This window comes from Cupressus sempervirens, chromosome 1 (assembly GCF_028749045.1).
Source record: "Cupressus sempervirens isolate cs-2001-9-10 chromosome 1, ASM2874904v1, whole genome shotgun sequence".
NCBI lineage: Eukaryota > Viridiplantae > Streptophyta > Pinopsida > Cupressales > Cupressaceae > Cupressus > Cupressus sempervirens.
The window spans coordinates 220,362,645-220,380,760 of record NC_143118.1 but is presented as its reverse complement, the minus strand read 5'-3'; the positions used below and the strand labels follow the sequence as shown (position 1 = coordinate 220,380,760).

At 34.9% G+C, this 18,116-nt stretch overlaps 1 protein-coding gene across 1 annotated transcript in view; it reads right to left on the bottom strand.

Moving 5' to 3' along the window:
* The window catches only part of LOC149576941 (putative uncharacterized protein YDL057W), a 280,773-nt gene that overhangs the window by 109,055 nt on the left and 153,602 nt on the right, over nt 1-18,116 (bottom strand). The window contains exon 5 of the mRNA XM_089821098.1: nt 5,544-5,711. Within this exon, the coding sequence (XP_089677224.1) occupies nt 5,544-5,711 (168 nt within the window). The remainder of the gene's footprint in view (nt 1-5,543; nt 5,712-18,116) is intronic.

Here is an 18,116-nt window from a genome sequence, read left to right as displayed (position 1 = left end):
ATCACCCCCTAATGATTACATTTACAAGTTTTAACCATGTAAGGACCTTAATAGACTTTTGAACAATTAGGTACAATTGGTTTATGTAGCCTTACATATTGACTTGAAATACATTGGAATGACCCAAATATCAATGGTTTGATCTTGTCATGATCCTTTGTCTTCCTGGAACCTCCCACATGCAGTTGGGTGCTCCTACACCAAGTGCGGTCTATGAGTTCATGCTCACTTATGTAATCAAGATTGGTGCCTATTTTGTTATGAAGGCTATTGACTTGACTTGGCTTTTTCTGAAATTTTTTTCCACATCAAAGTTGGTGTTATCCTTGTTGATGTTTGCTCTCTATTTTATGTGGTTTCATGTGTTTAGTTCTAAAATACTACATCATCCTCTACATATATGGTGTCAATGTGGCTATTGTGAACAAATACTTGGATGAGTTGTCTTGTTTTCATAATCATTGCTTACTATGTACTCCTACCGAATGTGCATTAGTATACGTCGCTTCCCTTGCTTTTACATAGCCTCTCGTTATGTCAGCAACCATATAAGTCGTTCATCCTTAGACTAAATTCACCATAGCTATCACTATCCATGAGACCGTAGCATTCAATGTGAACTGTCAAAGTATTAGATTAAGAATACTCTTTGCTCAACCTTTGTGTACATTGTTCTTTGCTCAATTTGATGTGACTCATGTGTTCTACATCGTGTAAGAGCATGCAGTCTGATGGAACATTGGTTAATTTGAAAATGCGAACTTATAAATTGTTTCTCTGCTTATGAACGATCTATTCGCAGAGTGTGATACGCACACACCTCACCTTCTTGCCTTGTCAAAGATTCACACTACATATCATGCTACTATATTTCATATCACAAAGCTCGCGACCCCTACCACCTGTTGTCATGATTTCCACATCACCAATGATATTCCCTACTAACCTAGGAGGTTCGATTCAGAGTAAGAAGCATGTAATATGACACTTTGAGAGCCTGTTGGTAACAAATTAAAACAAGGAAAATAGGACCAGATTATTCGGTGTTATTACCAAGGCTAAGATGGCACGATTATTATATTGAACAAGAGTAATGGGTAAACATACCTCATGTGCCAAGGAAGGTAATATTGATGACGGGCAAGTATCAGCAGCTTGGGTGCACTCCATTAGACATTGGTGACAAAGCCACTTATTAAGGATTGATTAGAATATTGGGCAATAAGATTGGTAAGGTAAACAAGGTATGATATGTATTTATAATTCTTGTTTCCATTATTAATTATTTGAAGATATTGTAGCATACTTGCATATATATACATGTCTATTTATATTTGAGGTAGGGATTATATAAAGTCCTCAATGATTAATAATTATTTTCTTATTATGGTTAAATATTTTTCCAGGAAAATTTGTGTAATCAAAGGAAAATTTATAATAATTATTGAACAGATGATTTTGATAATCTATTGAAATGGAATATATGTATATATGCTCAAAGTATAGATTTTTATCTCTATTTTATTGGAAAAATCTTATTTTGAGTATTACATTAGTCTCTCTTATTTGTATTTCATTATGTACTATAAGAGCTATGTGCCTTGATCTTTTCCCTTGATAATGTTATTGCAAGTAGTAGGAGATTGAAATTCAAAGGGAATCTGACATTTCATTAGAGGCAACCTTGAAAGAGTGGGAGCAGATAGAGGATATGATTTAGTCAACCTTCGGTGATCTTGATCATATCGATTCAAATGGAGTAAACCATGTTATGGTGGATTCTCCAATGATCAATAAATTATAGCAGTCAAGAGGATTGTCATTCATGAATATACCTCGTGACTATGTGATTTTAATAGGCCTACCCCTTGTGTACATCATGAGGAATTGATGACTTCCAAATGATTATCACGTGTATTTGCAAAAGTTATTGAAAGGTGACGATCTTACAATAATATTGAAATGATATTTCCAACAACAAACTAGGGTGGTTGTGAACCACCTTGACCAGGGGGGATCTTTTGCCTCCGAAACTACACACGAACTAGCTTCAACTTCCATAAATAGAAAAGTCTAATACATTCCATGATGATTTACAATGCTTCACCATCTCCTTATAGAGGCTTCTAATCGTCTATTAAATGACAATATGACACAAGTTGACAATGTTTTATTATTTTATTAATTCATTATTTGGGCCCCCTTTATCTAGTAATCAAATTAATTAATTTAAATAAAACACTTTATTAAGATTGGGGACATTACAGACCATAAACACAAGCAAGCAATTCATCGAAAATTTTCTAGAGTGAAACTTTTGCAACCTTTTGATGCATGTTTTGCATCTTATTTTATTCTTCTTGACTTCCTTTGTGAAGACAAAGGAGCTTTGCATGCCATTGTAGTTAGTGATGCATGGGCAGCTTGGAAATAATCTACAACAGATATTGTAGTTGAGGTGAGGAGTGTGGTACTTGATGATCACTTTTGGGCTGACGTTAAATTTTTTGTGGAATTTATTAGGCCCATTTATGAGATGGTCAAATTTACAAACTCAGATGGGCCATGTTTAGGGGAGATTTATGAGGAAATAAATTCCACATGTGAAAAAGTCAAGAAAATAACAAATGTTAGAGATCCTTCTTTATATCCTATGACATAAGAAAAACTACATGGAAGATGGAAGAAATTGAACACGCCCCTTCATTGTGTTGCATATGCCTTAAATCCTAAATGGCATAATACAAAAGAGACCAATAAGAGGGCTCCATATGAGGATAGAGAGGTGATGAAGTGATTTTGGGTTGTGGTGAAAGAGATTTATGGTCAAGGTGATGAGGCTTTGATTAAGGAGAGTCAACATAATAAGTTTTCAAGTGAGGAAGGCAATTTTGCTTTAGTAGAAGCTTTATATGATATGTTAGAAAAGAAAGACCCTATAGAGTGGCGTTGGAACCATGGAGGCAAAACTCCTAAGTTGCAATCATTTGCAATAAGATCGGTCTCGCAAGTAGCTATTAACTATTTATACACTAAATAGTTTAGGCACTATTTATGTGTGGTTCAGGAACCAATTCAAAGTGCAATTGGACAAACATTACACTTGAGAATAAAGTTATATCTTTCATCCATTTTTATGTGTTATATTTTAATTGTTGTGTTTAATGTGTTGTGTTATTTTTATATTCATGTTTACACTATAAACCAAAGTACTCATTGTAAGAAGTAAACAAAGTTGATATCATTCAAATGATCTTGAAGAAGTAATTTTTAGAAAGCAAAGGATGGTGTCTCCTAGAAGAGAACGGTATCTCTTGTTGAAATGGTGCTTAGTTGTGGGGATAGTGTTTCCAGTAGGTTGGCGCTTACAAAATTTGTAAGTAGGGATAAATATCTCTAAAAAATTGGGCTCTTTTTATCTTTTTTGCAAAACTAGATCGATCAATATATCTAGGTAGTCCTCCATGATTTTCTTTGTAATGTCCGATTTTACCTAAATTTAGTCCTGGAATAGTAATTCCAACCTAGATGAGAATCATATTATATTACCTATATAACTTTATAACAAAATGATCAATCGCAATGCCCTTGGTAGGACAATCCTAGTTTAGGTCCTTCAAACAATTCTAATTACTAGAAACTAACATTAAAAATCATTAACTTTTAAAAATCCATTATAACATCTATGTCCATAGTTGTACATATATTGCAAGAGCATGGAATGATTTTTAGTTCATTCCATCCCTCGGTTCACTTTGGAGATTGGTATAGTTCTCAACAAAGACCAAGACTAGGGAATGGATTTTGTGTTCATTCAACAACTTGGCCCACAAGTATGGCGAAATTTCTGACCCATTCATCTTACAATGGTGTACTTATTAAGATGCATGTAGGATTTTTGGTCCCTCAGCTTTTTGTGAAGACTTGTCATCCTTCCTCTTTGCAAGACATTTCTATAAATTAAAATGGATTGCTAAAGGAAACAATAGATAATAAATACTTTTTACTGGAAATAAAATAAATCCTCCAATAATCTAACAAATCGCTAGAATTGTATATATGTACATATGTATGAATGTATGCACAGATGGATAGATGGATGCATGGCTATGCTCCATAGAGTTTCCCGGAGGGGGACATTTTAGGGGACTGGGATGTGAATTTGGTATGGGTATAGATCAAAGTCAAAATTTAGGGGACGAGGCCTCAAGGGATAACGATTAAAAAACATAGGAGATTTTATTTTTATTTTTTTATAGGTAATCGGTTTAAGCCTAAGATTATTTATTATTTATTAATTATTATTATTATTAAGATTAATTATTATTATTTGTTAATGTCGAATAGATTCGAACCCAAGACCTCCTTGATGAGAGGCTCGTAATTTACCGATGCTTTGTAGGCGCTTGCCTCATAGGGGATTTTATTATATATAGACACAATTCAAATATACAAATCATAACATTGATAAACCATTCACCATAGACATTTTAGAAGATCAATATATGGAAAATTATCAAATGAAGCAAAAATCAAAACGCCTAAAGGCTCCAAGTATTATGCATAAACTTAAAATGAAATAAAGAGAAGTCCAAGTAAAATAGTAAATATTAAATACTAAATGCAATCTTTCCTCATTGTTGTTGCTGCTCTATGTTTTTTTTCTTTCTCTTAGCAAGTATGGGAAATCTGAAAAATGAGTAGAAGAGTTAGTGATTTAGCATTTTAAAGGACCAAATAGGGTTTGTATATTTTTATTATGTTTTTAGGACCACTACAGGCCAATGCGGAAAACAAAAAAACAAATTAAAATTCGATTTTTAGGGGGTGTTTTGATGTTACTTGTATGGCTGGAAAAAAAGGGGATGACCAGCAGTATCAAGAACAGACGAGGGACAACAAAGTAATCCCTGGTACTGCTGGCCATCCCCAAGTTTCCTACAAAAAAATTGGTCGTTTCAGGAATGTTTCCAAAGACAGCTCAAGGGACAGCAAAAATCTATCCTCATTTCATCCCCAAGACACGTACGACCCCAAAATCGCAGGGGACACGTCCCTGTGGAACACTAATGCATTGATGTACACGTCCATGGATGGATGGATGTATGCATGTATGGAAATATGTATGCATGTATGTTGTATGGAAATATGTATGCATGTATGTAGGCATGTATGTATGCATGTATGCATGTATGTAGGCATGTATGGAAATATGTATGCATGTATCTAGGCATGTATGTATGTATGTATGCATGCATGGATGTATGCATCGACAAATAGATGAATGTATGCATGAATGTCTGCATGCATGTCTGTGTGTGAGTTTGTGTGTGTGTATGTGTATGCGTGTGTATAGGTATGTATGTATGTATACAAATATAGGTATTTGCTTGATCAATGTTCCATGGGCTCTCGTAAAGTTGCAACTTTATAATCCTTTCACAGTCTTCTTGAAATATCATTCTCATTCAGTGTCTGAGCATAGGCTGAGGAAATTAATAAAAATGCTAACTATATTAAAAAAATATTTCACAATTTCTTACCATGCTCATCTGTAACATCAATAAATCCAGCTTCATTGATCCTATGCTCAAAATCTTTACCCAAGCGATCCTCTATGCCTTTTGTCAAGTCATATCGTCCACTAATATTGATAACTGTCTGAACAATATCATGATGCTTGGAAGCGTAAAGTAACACAGCATTGCCTCCTATAAAACGTGTTGAAAATTTTGTGTTAGTAGTTGTCAAGAAGAGGCCTCCAAAAGCACTCATAAACTCTATCTTTGTGGTTAAAGTTAAACCATAAGTATGCCAAAACAATGAGAGATCTAATTTCAAATGTTAAACAAAACCAAAACATATTCTACATAAAATGAGTTCAAAGACATTAATAGACTGCAAAATCATGAATGATAAGAAGAGTAAGGCAAAGTGTCTTTTCAATATTATGTATAAACCTGTAATAAATCTTCCATATTTGCAAACTAGTAAGAAATTGTACATGCTGTTTCTGGCTTCAACTGTGTCAGATTTTTTTCATCGTCAACATTTCGGATCCCACTCTGTGATCCATCATCAGGATGAATAAGAGAGCAGGTTAACCAGTGAGAAAGTCAGAGAACAGGTGCTACAAAATATGGAATTACTTGTAAAGATATGGGGGGAGGGGGGAGTTTGTGACCAGCCCAATGTAGACCAATATTGGATTAGACATTAGGGGGTGATTAGAATGTCCAACCAGAGAACACTAAACATCTTAAAACTTTCAAGGCTGAAATAGGTGCTGCCTGCACAGAACTTTCAATGGAGTCAAAGTGCGAAAGCATGCATCCATGGAAGCCAAGAGATTGGGATCCCCAAAAAACATTTTGTTGCTCTCTCCATAGACCTTCTGCAAGTCTAACAAAAAATTTAATAGAAATAAAGTAACTTGCAGCCTGAGATATGAACACAAGAAGTTTTAATGTGGATGAGGGTTCCCAAAAGCACCTAGATGTAGCACATGTTTCCAATAGAAGTTTATTTCCTAGCCATTCCAAAGAGGAGGCAACCTGGATTGCACAACACTTGCTACCGAAAAAAATTAACAAGCATTTTCTCTGTGAAATGGTCACATGGAACTTTGGAAGATTAAATTTAACTCCGATACAACACTTCCAAGATAATGATGTCTTCCTAGGTATGATTTGGATATTGTCACTTGTCGAGTCTCCTTCAATTTGCAGAAGTTGGAGATGAGGTTTGACCATTGAAGGAAGAAGGTAGTGCTTAGGGGAATATCAGATGGAGGGCTGAGGTTAGTCACTAAAGAGAATGGAGAGTTTGATTAGGGATGATCGGGTAGAGTGGGCAGCAAAGGGTCTTATTATTCCTTTAGTGCCTATAGATCCACAAAAAACAAATTACCAATCGGCTATCTAGGAGTTATTATCTAAGCATAGTAAGTTAATGGATGTATGCTTCATGGATGTCCATCCGAGAGAGGTATATAGCACGTCATTGAGCTAGATGAGGGTGCTAAATCAATCATCACCGTACCATACAAATACACTAAAAGGTACTATGATGAAATAGCGAAGGCAAGTGATGAATTACTGAAGATGGGGCACATTACACCTAGCATGAGTCCATTCGCATCAATAATTGCATTGGTGAATAAAAAGGATGACGCAGTGCAGATGTGAATTCATTATAGCTTTCAAGAGCCATTTTGGGCATTTTCTATTCCTGGTGATGCCTTTTGGATTAACAAATTATGTGACTACTTTTTAGAGTTGTATGAGCTAGGTATTTGGGCAATAGTTGAGCAAGTTTGTCTTGGTTTTCTTTGATGACAGTTTTGGTTTTCAGTAAGACCTGGGAGGAGCATATATAGCATTTGGAGGTCTTAAGTATTTCGGAAAGTGAGTCTCTTTCTGCAGAAAGTGAGTCTCTTTCTGAAAAGGAATAACAGCGTGACTTTGGGATGGAAGAGCTTTTTTATTTGAGTTGAATTATCAGTACAGAGAGAATAAGAGTTGATCCACAAAAGATCAAGGCTATTGTTAGATGGCCTACTTCTAATCTTAGCTTAAGGGATTATCTAAGCTCTGTGGATTTTATAATAAATTTGTTAAAGGTCTTTCACAGACAAAAGCCCCAGTTGCAGACTTGACGAAGAAAGGATCTTTTTAATGATTTGAGGCCACAAATAAGTGTTTTGAACACTTTGTGTTAATGATGTTGTAGCTATGGTCGTATTTTTTCTAACCAAATTGGCTGAAATAGATGTCTAACTAGCGTATTGGCCTTGGACATTTATATGAACTGATTTATAAGGGAGAATAATGTTTGACTTTGAATCATTGCTGATCAATTAATAATCAATATCATAAACAATGATCGATCAAGATGGGAATGTCTACTGCATTGATAATAAGATAATCCTTGTTAAGATTAATATTAAGTTATTGTTAACCGATCAAAAATAATATTAAGCTGTTGTTAAACTAATACTTTTATGAAGTCATGAAGATAATCCAGCCTTAGCAATGAATGTGTATGTTGACTAATATAATCAACCCGGATATCAATTAAGATAACGGCATGACTGATAATGAAATAGCACGAAGAGTTATTGAATGGATGACAACTTCCAATGTCGCCTCCCTGCATGGATATATGTGAAACAGATACAAGATAGAACATCAAAATATCCATCATCACACAGGCAGATCAATATTGACAAATATAGTCAGGCCGATCAACATTCATCATAAGCCAGATTGCCTAGATTGATACATATTCAGATCAGTTCATATTCATTGACAGATCAATGCATACATATATAGGTTGATTGCAGATCGATATTGGCAAAGTTGCAATATGACCTCCATCATTTGATAAATAAAATTAAATACTCTTGCTTTTTGGTTTTTCACCTTCAAGTTCAAAGGTTTTCCTAGCATATATACTGTGTAATATTGCGTAAATTACTTATGCATTTGAATAATCTGATCGTAAAAACAACATGGTATTGCAGTGTTTTGTGAAAGATCGTGATCAGATTTCCTTGTAGCAGCAAAGTTCCCTCTCATCTCAACTTTAAGGTGCAATATCAAGTCTTGAAAATGGTGTACAGTCACAAGGTCGAAGAAAGACTTGAAGATGCTTCAAACTTCACTTCGTTGAAGTTTAGAGTTCCTATTGCACTTGTAGAAAAATATCTTGTTTGGTATGTGGAGGGACAAGACTTATCTAAGCCAGATGATCAAGCAAAGAAACTTCAATTCAAGAATAATGGCATTTTAGCAAAGAAGATCTTGATTGACTCCATAGAGGATCACTTAGTGCCTCTCATTTCCAAAATGACAAATGCAAGAGACATGTTCAAAACTTTAGAAAGTCTATATGAGATTAACAACACAAGCAGGGCTCTTGCATTGAGGCAACAACTTTATCAAGTCAAAATGGTGAAAGGAGAATCGGTCATATCTTTCTTCATGAAGATCTTAGAGCTCAATGACCAACTAAGAGCCCTTGGAGATCAAGTTATGAATAAAGATCTTGTCATTCTAGCACTTAATGGTCTTCTTTAAACTTGGGAGCCTTTTATCTAAGGTATCAGTGCAAGACCTAAACTACCTAAGTTTGATCTTCTCAAGGTTGACTATATTCAAGAAGAATCTAGGCTGATTGCAAGGGGAATTTTCAAAGTTACTCCAAATAAAGACATCGTGTTCTTGGCACTCAATCTACTAAGAAGAAAGGAAAAAAATAGAGAAAAGGCAACTTCAAAAGGAATAGAGATCAAAGATCAGACTTTGCACCTGATTCTAAGAAGATGAAGAAAGATCTCTCCTACATTCAGCACTTTCAATGTGACAAGTTTGGTCACTGTGCAAGAGATAGCTTTTCAAGGCCTAGACAGCAAGTGACAAACATTGATGAAGTCTCAACCAAAAAGGAAGCAGAAGACAACTCTAATAAATTCCTCTTCATATCTGTCTTATCAAGTAATGTTCCCACGGATAGTGACACCTGGCTAATTGATAGTGGATCTTCTTGACACATCACAGGCTATTGAGAACATCTTTCGAATTTGGTGGAAAAGGAGTCTAACCTTCAAGTTATCATTGGAGATAATGCACCCTATTTAGTGAAAGGATTTGGTGCTACATCACTCAACCTTGAATCCATGATTGCCTTCATCTAAGTGATGTATTACTTGTGCCACAAATCAAGAGGAATCATATATCCATTTCAGCCTTAGAGGAAAAAGGTTATCAAGTAGCATTTTCAGAAAGGAAAGTACTTGCATGGCCACAAAAATCCAGCATCAAGACTGTACACATGATTGGGAATAGGCATGAGAGTTTGTGTAAGCTTTCCATTCATCTAGTTCAAGCTTTCCTACATGACTCTTTCTAGTTCCAGTGAACTATGGCATAGAAGACTTGGGCATCTGAACTACAGGGCTCTTTCTCATTAGATAAGATGGTTAAAGGAATTCCTAAACTTAGTCATGTACATGATGGTACTTGTAAAGGTTGTGCTAAGGGTAAAAATACTAAGAATCAATTTCATAGTGGTGAAATTGTTGGCAAAATGTTCAGCACTGCCTTCAGGATTTGTGACAAGGGCTTAACCACCTCTTATGTACTATAAGTTGAGTGGTTGTATTGGGCACTAACAAATCGGTCTCTTGGTGCAACGGCAACCCCATTCTAACAAAAAGTATGTCAAAAGAAATATTAGAACTTGTATATTTTGATTTATGCGGTCCAATGTCAATGGCATCCTTGACTGGATTTTTATAGTATGTGAATTTTACAGATGATTACTCTAAGAAGGCTTGGATTTATCTCTCAAACTCTAAAGAGTCTAATGAAGTCCTATTTAGATTTAAAGAGTTTGAGGCTCAAGTAGAAAAAAATTCTAGAGAGAGAATTAAAGTTTTAAGCTCTAATAATGGAGGGTGAATACACTTCTAGTAGTTTACGTGATTTCTATATTGAGAAAGGAATCAAGAGGGAGTTTTGTGTCCCTTCCAACCCACAAAAAAATGGGGCTGCAAAAAGGAAGAACAGATCCATTATTGAAGTTGCAAAATCCATCATCCATAATCAAGACCTTCAAACCTTTCTTTTCAAAAAAGCTTCTAGGGCAGCAGTATATGCCCAAAATAGATGTCCTCGTTGGATATTGCAAAACATGGCCCCAAAAGAAGCCTTTTTCAGAAGTAAACCCCTAATTTCAGTGATTTGAGAATCTTTGGTTGGCCAATATATGTCCATGTACCCAATGACAAAAGAACCAAGTTGGAACCTTCTGACAAGAGAGGAATACTTGTAGCCTACAGTGAAAGATCTAAAGCCTATAGGACTTACATTCTCGGTCAGAAACAAACAGACGTAAGGAGAGATGTGACTTTGTCCATGTACCTAATGACAAAAGAATGAAGTGGGAACCTTCTGACAAGAGAGGAATATTTGTAGCCTACATTAAAAGCTTTAAAGCCTACGAGATTTACATTCTCGGTCAGAAACAAATAGAGGTAAGTAGAGATGTTACATTAGACAAAGATATTGTTTTCAAAAAATCTAAAGATTAATGCATGGAGATATATGAAGACCAGGAGACTCCTCAACAAATGGACATTGATCAAACTCCTGAGATTTAGAGGGAGCCCACAAAACTTGAAGAGAATGATGATCCAATTAAGCCTTTGGATCCTACTAATGGGCCTAGAGATATTATTGCGAATCAAAAAGAGACCTCTTTGGTCAAGGAAGATACAGCTCCTGGAGGTACATTCAAATTTAAAAACCACATAGATTCTCTAGTTATGTTGGATTGATGTGTAATATTATTAAGACTGAACCTTCCAGTGTTGAAGAACGTAATGTCCCCAAATCTTAATCGTGACTTTATTAAACTAATTAATTAAGTGGTCCCAAAAGTTAATTAGTATTATAAAGGATTTCTTTAATTAATTACTTTAGTTATAAAATAAGAGGACCAAAATAATAATATAATACTTAAATAGATCAATTCTAAAAATAATTCTTGTATGGCCCCAAAACTTAATAATATCTTTCAGGGCCCTTTTTATTATTTAGTTATAAAAAAATTAGCAATGTCGGCCCATTTGTAATCTTTCTAGAAGTTTCTTGAGCTCATTCGTAAGGTCGGGTTTGGCATAGTTGTAAAAGGTGGAGTTTTATGTTTCTTTGTATCTACGATTTCCAGTTCAACTTCAACTTGTCAATTGTTTTGGAGGTGCAAGATCCTCCCTACTTTGGCACTTTGGACTTTCAATGGGAATCATTCCTTGCCCTATTGCACTTATGAATCTTAGCTACTATAATTACAGATATGTTTTGTGTGAAATTCTATATTTGTTCCTTCATGTGATTGCCTCATTATAAATGTGCAATTTATCAAATATTGTGTTCTGGATCTGGCATTAATCGATAGCAATAAATTCTTTATCTTGACCGTATTTGTAGGATGTTGCATCCACATCCAAAGGTGTGCCTTGACCACATTCAAAGGTGTGCCTAGTCTACATCTAAAGGGCATCATGTCCACATGTGAAGGTGTGCTCCATGTTGGGTGGATATTTTGCAATCGACAGTTTTGGGTAAAAATCCAGTCGCAAAATAGGATGACCAACCACAGCGTGTGAGACAAAGTCTCTCCTACCTTAAAGGGAAGGCTCCGCCTTCTCACTGTTCCTTGGATCAACTCAAGGTAAGCAAGAAGTCGAGAGATTTTATAAACTAGGTGTTACCAATATCCTTTCTTCTTATCTTTCAAGAAAGAATCCACTTACTCGTAGAGCTACAAAGACTCCTAAAAGTAAGAATAACTTAACTTTTTAGTGAATTAAGAAAGAAGTATAAGCTATAGACAACGCTTCTAGCTATATATTTCCACAATTGCTCCTGGTCAAAGCTTTGGCTCCAATTGCTTCTTAACTCTTTTATATTCAATTCACAAGATACAATTACTAAGAACAGAAGATAACTTAGATGAATTATAGACAAAGCTTATAACTCATACAAGTAGCAATCTCACTTAATCAAAGTTAAGTCTCAAATGCTCCTTTGTATTCACTTTTCTCTCAAAATAGTCAAAATAGTGCTACTCAAACAATGTTCTGCTAGCACAATTTCTCCAGAGCTCTCTTGCATAAGGATAAAGATGATCTTTACAATGAGGGGGCACTCCTTTATCTAGACACAAGAGTTGGAAAAAAGGTGGAGGAAAAAATGAGAGCAACTCAACCAACTTTGACCTAGTCTAACTAGAAGAGAAATTATAGGGTTACATACAACTGCACATGCAACTAGCATTGCATCTTTTTATGCACATGTAATTCGCGTTACATGTAATTGCACATTTTCATTTACAAACATGAAAGAAGAAGAGGAGGAAAGACGGAAGATAATTGAAACAATCCTAGGGATTGTCCTGAAAGGCCTTGTACTTGGCGATGCTATCCCAGATGATCACATGATCGGGAGTTCATGTATTTTGTGTTACTGCATTCACCTTGATAACCATGGTCTTGCGTCTTTTGATAAACTCTAACTCTCTTTGATGAATTGTCCCTTGTCATTTGAAAACTTGATGTGATCAAGCTTTTCGCACTCAAGTTGTCATGAATTCTCCTTTTGTAGATTGGCACATTCTGGATTCTCTAACACTTTGAAAACCTTCTTGACGATATCTGGATGTAAACTCAGAATAACTTTCCATCAACACAACACCTTTAACTCGTTTTTTTTTATGAAGTAAAATGTTTGGCGCATGGGAATGCGTACAAATGACAACTTTTGACTTTCAAAGTGTGACCTTTAGTCAAAATGGGTTCTCTAGATGTCATTACACGAAAAGTGGATTACATGTATATGAAACATGTAATGAAGAATAGAAAGTGAGATGACATGCGAATGTGGATTAAGGATGAGCTTTACGTGTAAGTATAGATAACGGATGAGATGCAGAATGTGTAATGACATGAAATATGGAAATACATGTATTTGCTCATGCAGGCATAAGTGCATATGGGAAGATGAAAATGCAATGAAGCTTGAGGGAAAATGAACTTTATAGTCATCTTTGGTGAACAGGTGAAGTCAAAGTACATGGGAAAACATGTATATGACATTTTTTACTTTTCAAACAGTGACTTTAAGTCAATCGGGGTTTTGAGATGCTATTACATGTGAGGCTTTTCGTGTAATCGTGTCATGCAAGTAGATGCGAAAAGTGAGATAAGTGAAAATGGAAGTGAAAAATGGGATTACATGCATTTGCGGATGGTGAATGAGATGCTAAGTGTTGTGACATGAAAGATGGAAGTGGAATGTGATGATGCTTTCACATGAAGTGAAACAACAACAAGTTCTTGAGAAAGAACTTGTAACTTCTACAAAGTGGAGAAAACTGGAAAGTAGGCACAAAACACAAAAACTCAAAAGAAAAACATACCTTTAGAAGGTGACTCAAGCATGTCAATATGCAAAGCACTTCAACATGCAATTTCGAATTTGGAGTTTGGGGAAAAACTAAAAACATAGAAATGGACTATTTCATCATTTTTAAAGGAAAAATGCACTTTCCATGGCAATCATCAAGCAATAATATGCATGGAAATAGAAAGATAAACATGAATTGATGAGCAAGTTTGAAAATGTTCACTCACTTGGAGGTTGTGAGCCAAAATAGCAAGTTTGATGGACTTGACCAATTCTTCCTCAAATCCGGATTTTCAAACAACTTTTTTACTTTTTCTGTACATGCATGTAATGGACATTCAATGGTCGAATTTGACATGAGAAGGCCAAAAACGTGGTCTCCAAAGACAAAAGCATGCATTAAAACTAAAAAACGACACCTCTTGATCCAAATGTATGGACTAAAATGCCATTTTTAAAAATTTTTTAACAAAAACATGACTTTTTAATGCAAAAAACTGGGCCGTTTTTGCAAAAACGTGGCCATAAAATGCATGTTTTTGAGTCATTTTTGACTTGTGAATGCAAAAACGACTTTTCCAAATGCATATACATGGATTCAAATGCAAAAAAGTGACTTCAAAATGCAAAAAAGTGGATAAAAACCCCAATTTTCTGGGTGTTTTAAGCAAAAACGTGATTCATAAAAGGCATAAAACAAAAACGTTTTGGCTTCCAAACACCAAAACGTGAGCCAAGATGCAATGCAATCACCAAAATATGCTTAATCAATTCCTTCTTGAGCAAAAATGTGGGCCAAAAATGGATTTATTTGGAGTTTTTACCAAAAACGTGCCCGAGGATAGAGCTTTGAAAAATGTCCTTTAGCAAGATGAATCCATTTTTTATGTTAGAAAATCCATTGCCAAGAAATAACAACCGTATTGGAGAAGATCTCATGCAAAACCATCAAGTTAATCTCTCACAATCTCCAAAATCGGGATCTTGGAGGCCCATTACATGTATTCTTCCGAAATCGGACTTCTTAAGAGGCATGACATGTTTTAAAATATGCACAAGATGCAAATCGGACTTTTTAAGATGGAATGCATATTTTAAAAACTCCCCATAAGGCAAATCACACCTTTTGGGAGGCATGACACATTTTAAAATATGCACTTGGCTAAAATCGGACCTTTTAGGGAGGATTGCATATTTTAAGTTAAAGCTCATGTTATTGATGTAATGACACATTTCAAGTGAAAGCTTGCATTTTTGGTGTAATGACGCCAAAAAGGTCCACTTTTGATAGTCTTATGCTTTTAAGTTGAACTTTATGTGCAGTGACATGTAAAATGTCCACTTTTGATAACTTAAAGTCATTTAATAAACATATATTAATTTCATTTCATTAAAATGTTACTTTAATGGAACATAAACCATATTTATATATCATATGAAAAATATAACGCATAAATATCATTTAAATAGTAACATTTAAATGAGCATTTGATTTAAATGTCAAAAATTAAACTAAAACTATATAGTTTATATAGTCACTTTAAGTGAAAAATCAAAAAGCAACTCAACTTAAAATTATAACATAAAGTGCACTATAGTTACTTTAAGTGAAAAATTTAATGATAACATAACTTAAAAACATAACATAAAGGGAATTTAAGTTATATTTTTCAAAAAGTGAATGTCAAATTAAAAATATAACATGATATTTTTAATTTGTGTTGTTGCATCAAAAAGGTCCACTTTTGAGACACTAAAATGACCATATTGGCTGACAACTCCGATTACACTCTAGGTTAGACCAAATCGAAGGAGAAACCGAAAGCCATGACTTGAGCAAGACCAAAGGACTCAAAACCAACAAACAAAAATTCAAAAGCAAGGAAAAGGACAATGAAGGCCTCAAAAATTAAGCAAAGGCTCGACAGAAAGCAAAACGAAAAGGACTTGACAAAAGCCTTTAGTAAAACAATTTGATATACGAATTGGAATTGATCAATCAATCAACATTAAGCAATTGAATATCAAATTCAACTTAAAGAGACGCGAAACTAGCTTGACAAAATGTAGTGACAACATTAATATAGTTTCGTATTGTTACCAACATTTTGTAGTGACAAAATGTAGGACAACACTCTGATACTTGTTTGAAGGGTGTCATATTTGCATATAAAGGGTGTCTTGTCTATGTTCGAAAGGTGTCATGTTCACATCCTAAGGTGTGCCTTGTCTATGTCTGAAGGATGTCATGTTTGTGCCTAAAAGGTGTCATGTTTGCAACCGAAGGATATCATATCCATGTTTGAAGGGTGTCGTGTCTGTATTATTACGATAATAGATAAGCTTTTATTATTAGTTGATGGTTATCTATGTGTAATCTATTGTAAATATTAGAATGTTTCTAATATTAGTTAGTCTGAAGTTATCTGTTAGCTTTCTTTAGCTTTCTTTTAGCTAGAATAAAATGTTTCTATTCTTTGCGGTCGTTTCCTAAGGAAACATCGCTTTATTCTTTTGTATTTATTGACCTCTCGGTCTCTATTAATATCAAGCAAGTATTTTACCAATTACTTTGTAATATGGTATCAAAGCCAATACTCTAAAAAAAATCGAAAATAATTATAGTTTCTTGGTTGAAATTATCTGCATTTTATTTTCAAAATTATTTTCATGCATATTTGCTTCTAAAACCTCTAGTTTGACTAGGGTTTTCTACCAAAAAATTGTGCCATTTTGTTTGTGACTCGCACGATTTTTTCGGTTTGCAAACTCACGCCCTTCTATCTACAACTAGCGTGACTGAATCCTCCGAAAATTGACGGATATTCTCTGTTTTTCACATGAAGGTCTATTGGGCGCCATTTCTCTGCAACTCAAGCCCATATTTTTCTGCCACTCACATCCAAATTTCTTTGAAAATTGCACGTGTTTTGGGGCCCGTTTTTTCGAAAAAAAACTTAAAAGTGATCATTTTTTGCCTATTTGGGAGCGTCTAGATTTTTTACAAACCTCTACTAGTATTCGTGCCCAGATTCTACAATTTCCTCTGCAAATCTGCCATTTATCTAAGCTTTTTTGAAGCTTTTTTGCAGCCAGGGCCATTTTTTCTCAAAATGGAAATTTTTCTCGATTTCAAATTCTTAGTGGGTTTCTCAAGAGCTCAATTGGGTTGTCAATTTTTTTTTGGTGCCTCGATTTTTGAGCCAGCAAATCTGAAAACTGACAACATATTCTTTTTGGGTTTTTTGAGCTCTCTTTTGAGTACCCCTTTAATTTTTCTGGGTCTTTCATTTTTTGCCTCAAAGTACGTGTCTTCAAATATTTTCATGCTTTTCACTGAAAAACGTGTTATGGCATCTCTGAATAATATTTTGCTCGAGGGACATAAGATGTTCAAAGGTCGCAATTATGGCACGTGCAAGCGGATGCTAACCATTTTCAAATATCGCAACAACGATAAGGTGTTTCTAGTTCATAGTAGTCTTCTCAACAGAGGTCCTCTGCTCCAGCTTCAAAAGGCTCCAAGAAAAAGAACATTCAATGCAACTATTGCCACAAGTATGGGCACCTGAAGGTTGAATGTCAAAAGCGCTTAGCTGCCCTATCTAAGCAATTTGGTTCACAACCCACAGCAAACAATGCAAAGCACTTTGAGCAGACAAAATCTGCATTTTACGCTTTTTGACAGCTTTGTGCTCTAGATAGATTAACCATTAAGGGAGGGTATTATGATAATAGATAAGCTTCTATTAAAAGTTAATGGTTATCTATTTGTAATCTATCGTAAATATTACAATGTTTCTAATACTAGTTAGTCTATAGTTATCTGTTAGCTTTCTTTAGCTTTCTTTTAGCTAGAATAGAATGTTTGTATTCTTTACGATCGTTTCCTAAGGAAACATCACTTTATTATTTTGTTTATATTGACCTCTCGGTCTCTGTTAATATCAAGCAAATATTTTACCAATTACTTTGTAATATGTATTAGGTGTTCCGTGTCCATGTCTTAAGCATGTTATGTTTGCATTCAAAGGTGTTCATCATCTATAGCAAGCTAAAAGGACCATACGAGTATTGCAAAGACCGCACAATATCCTAGCGCACCACAAGAAGTTGTTCATTTGCATGTAGGGGTTCTCAAAGCCA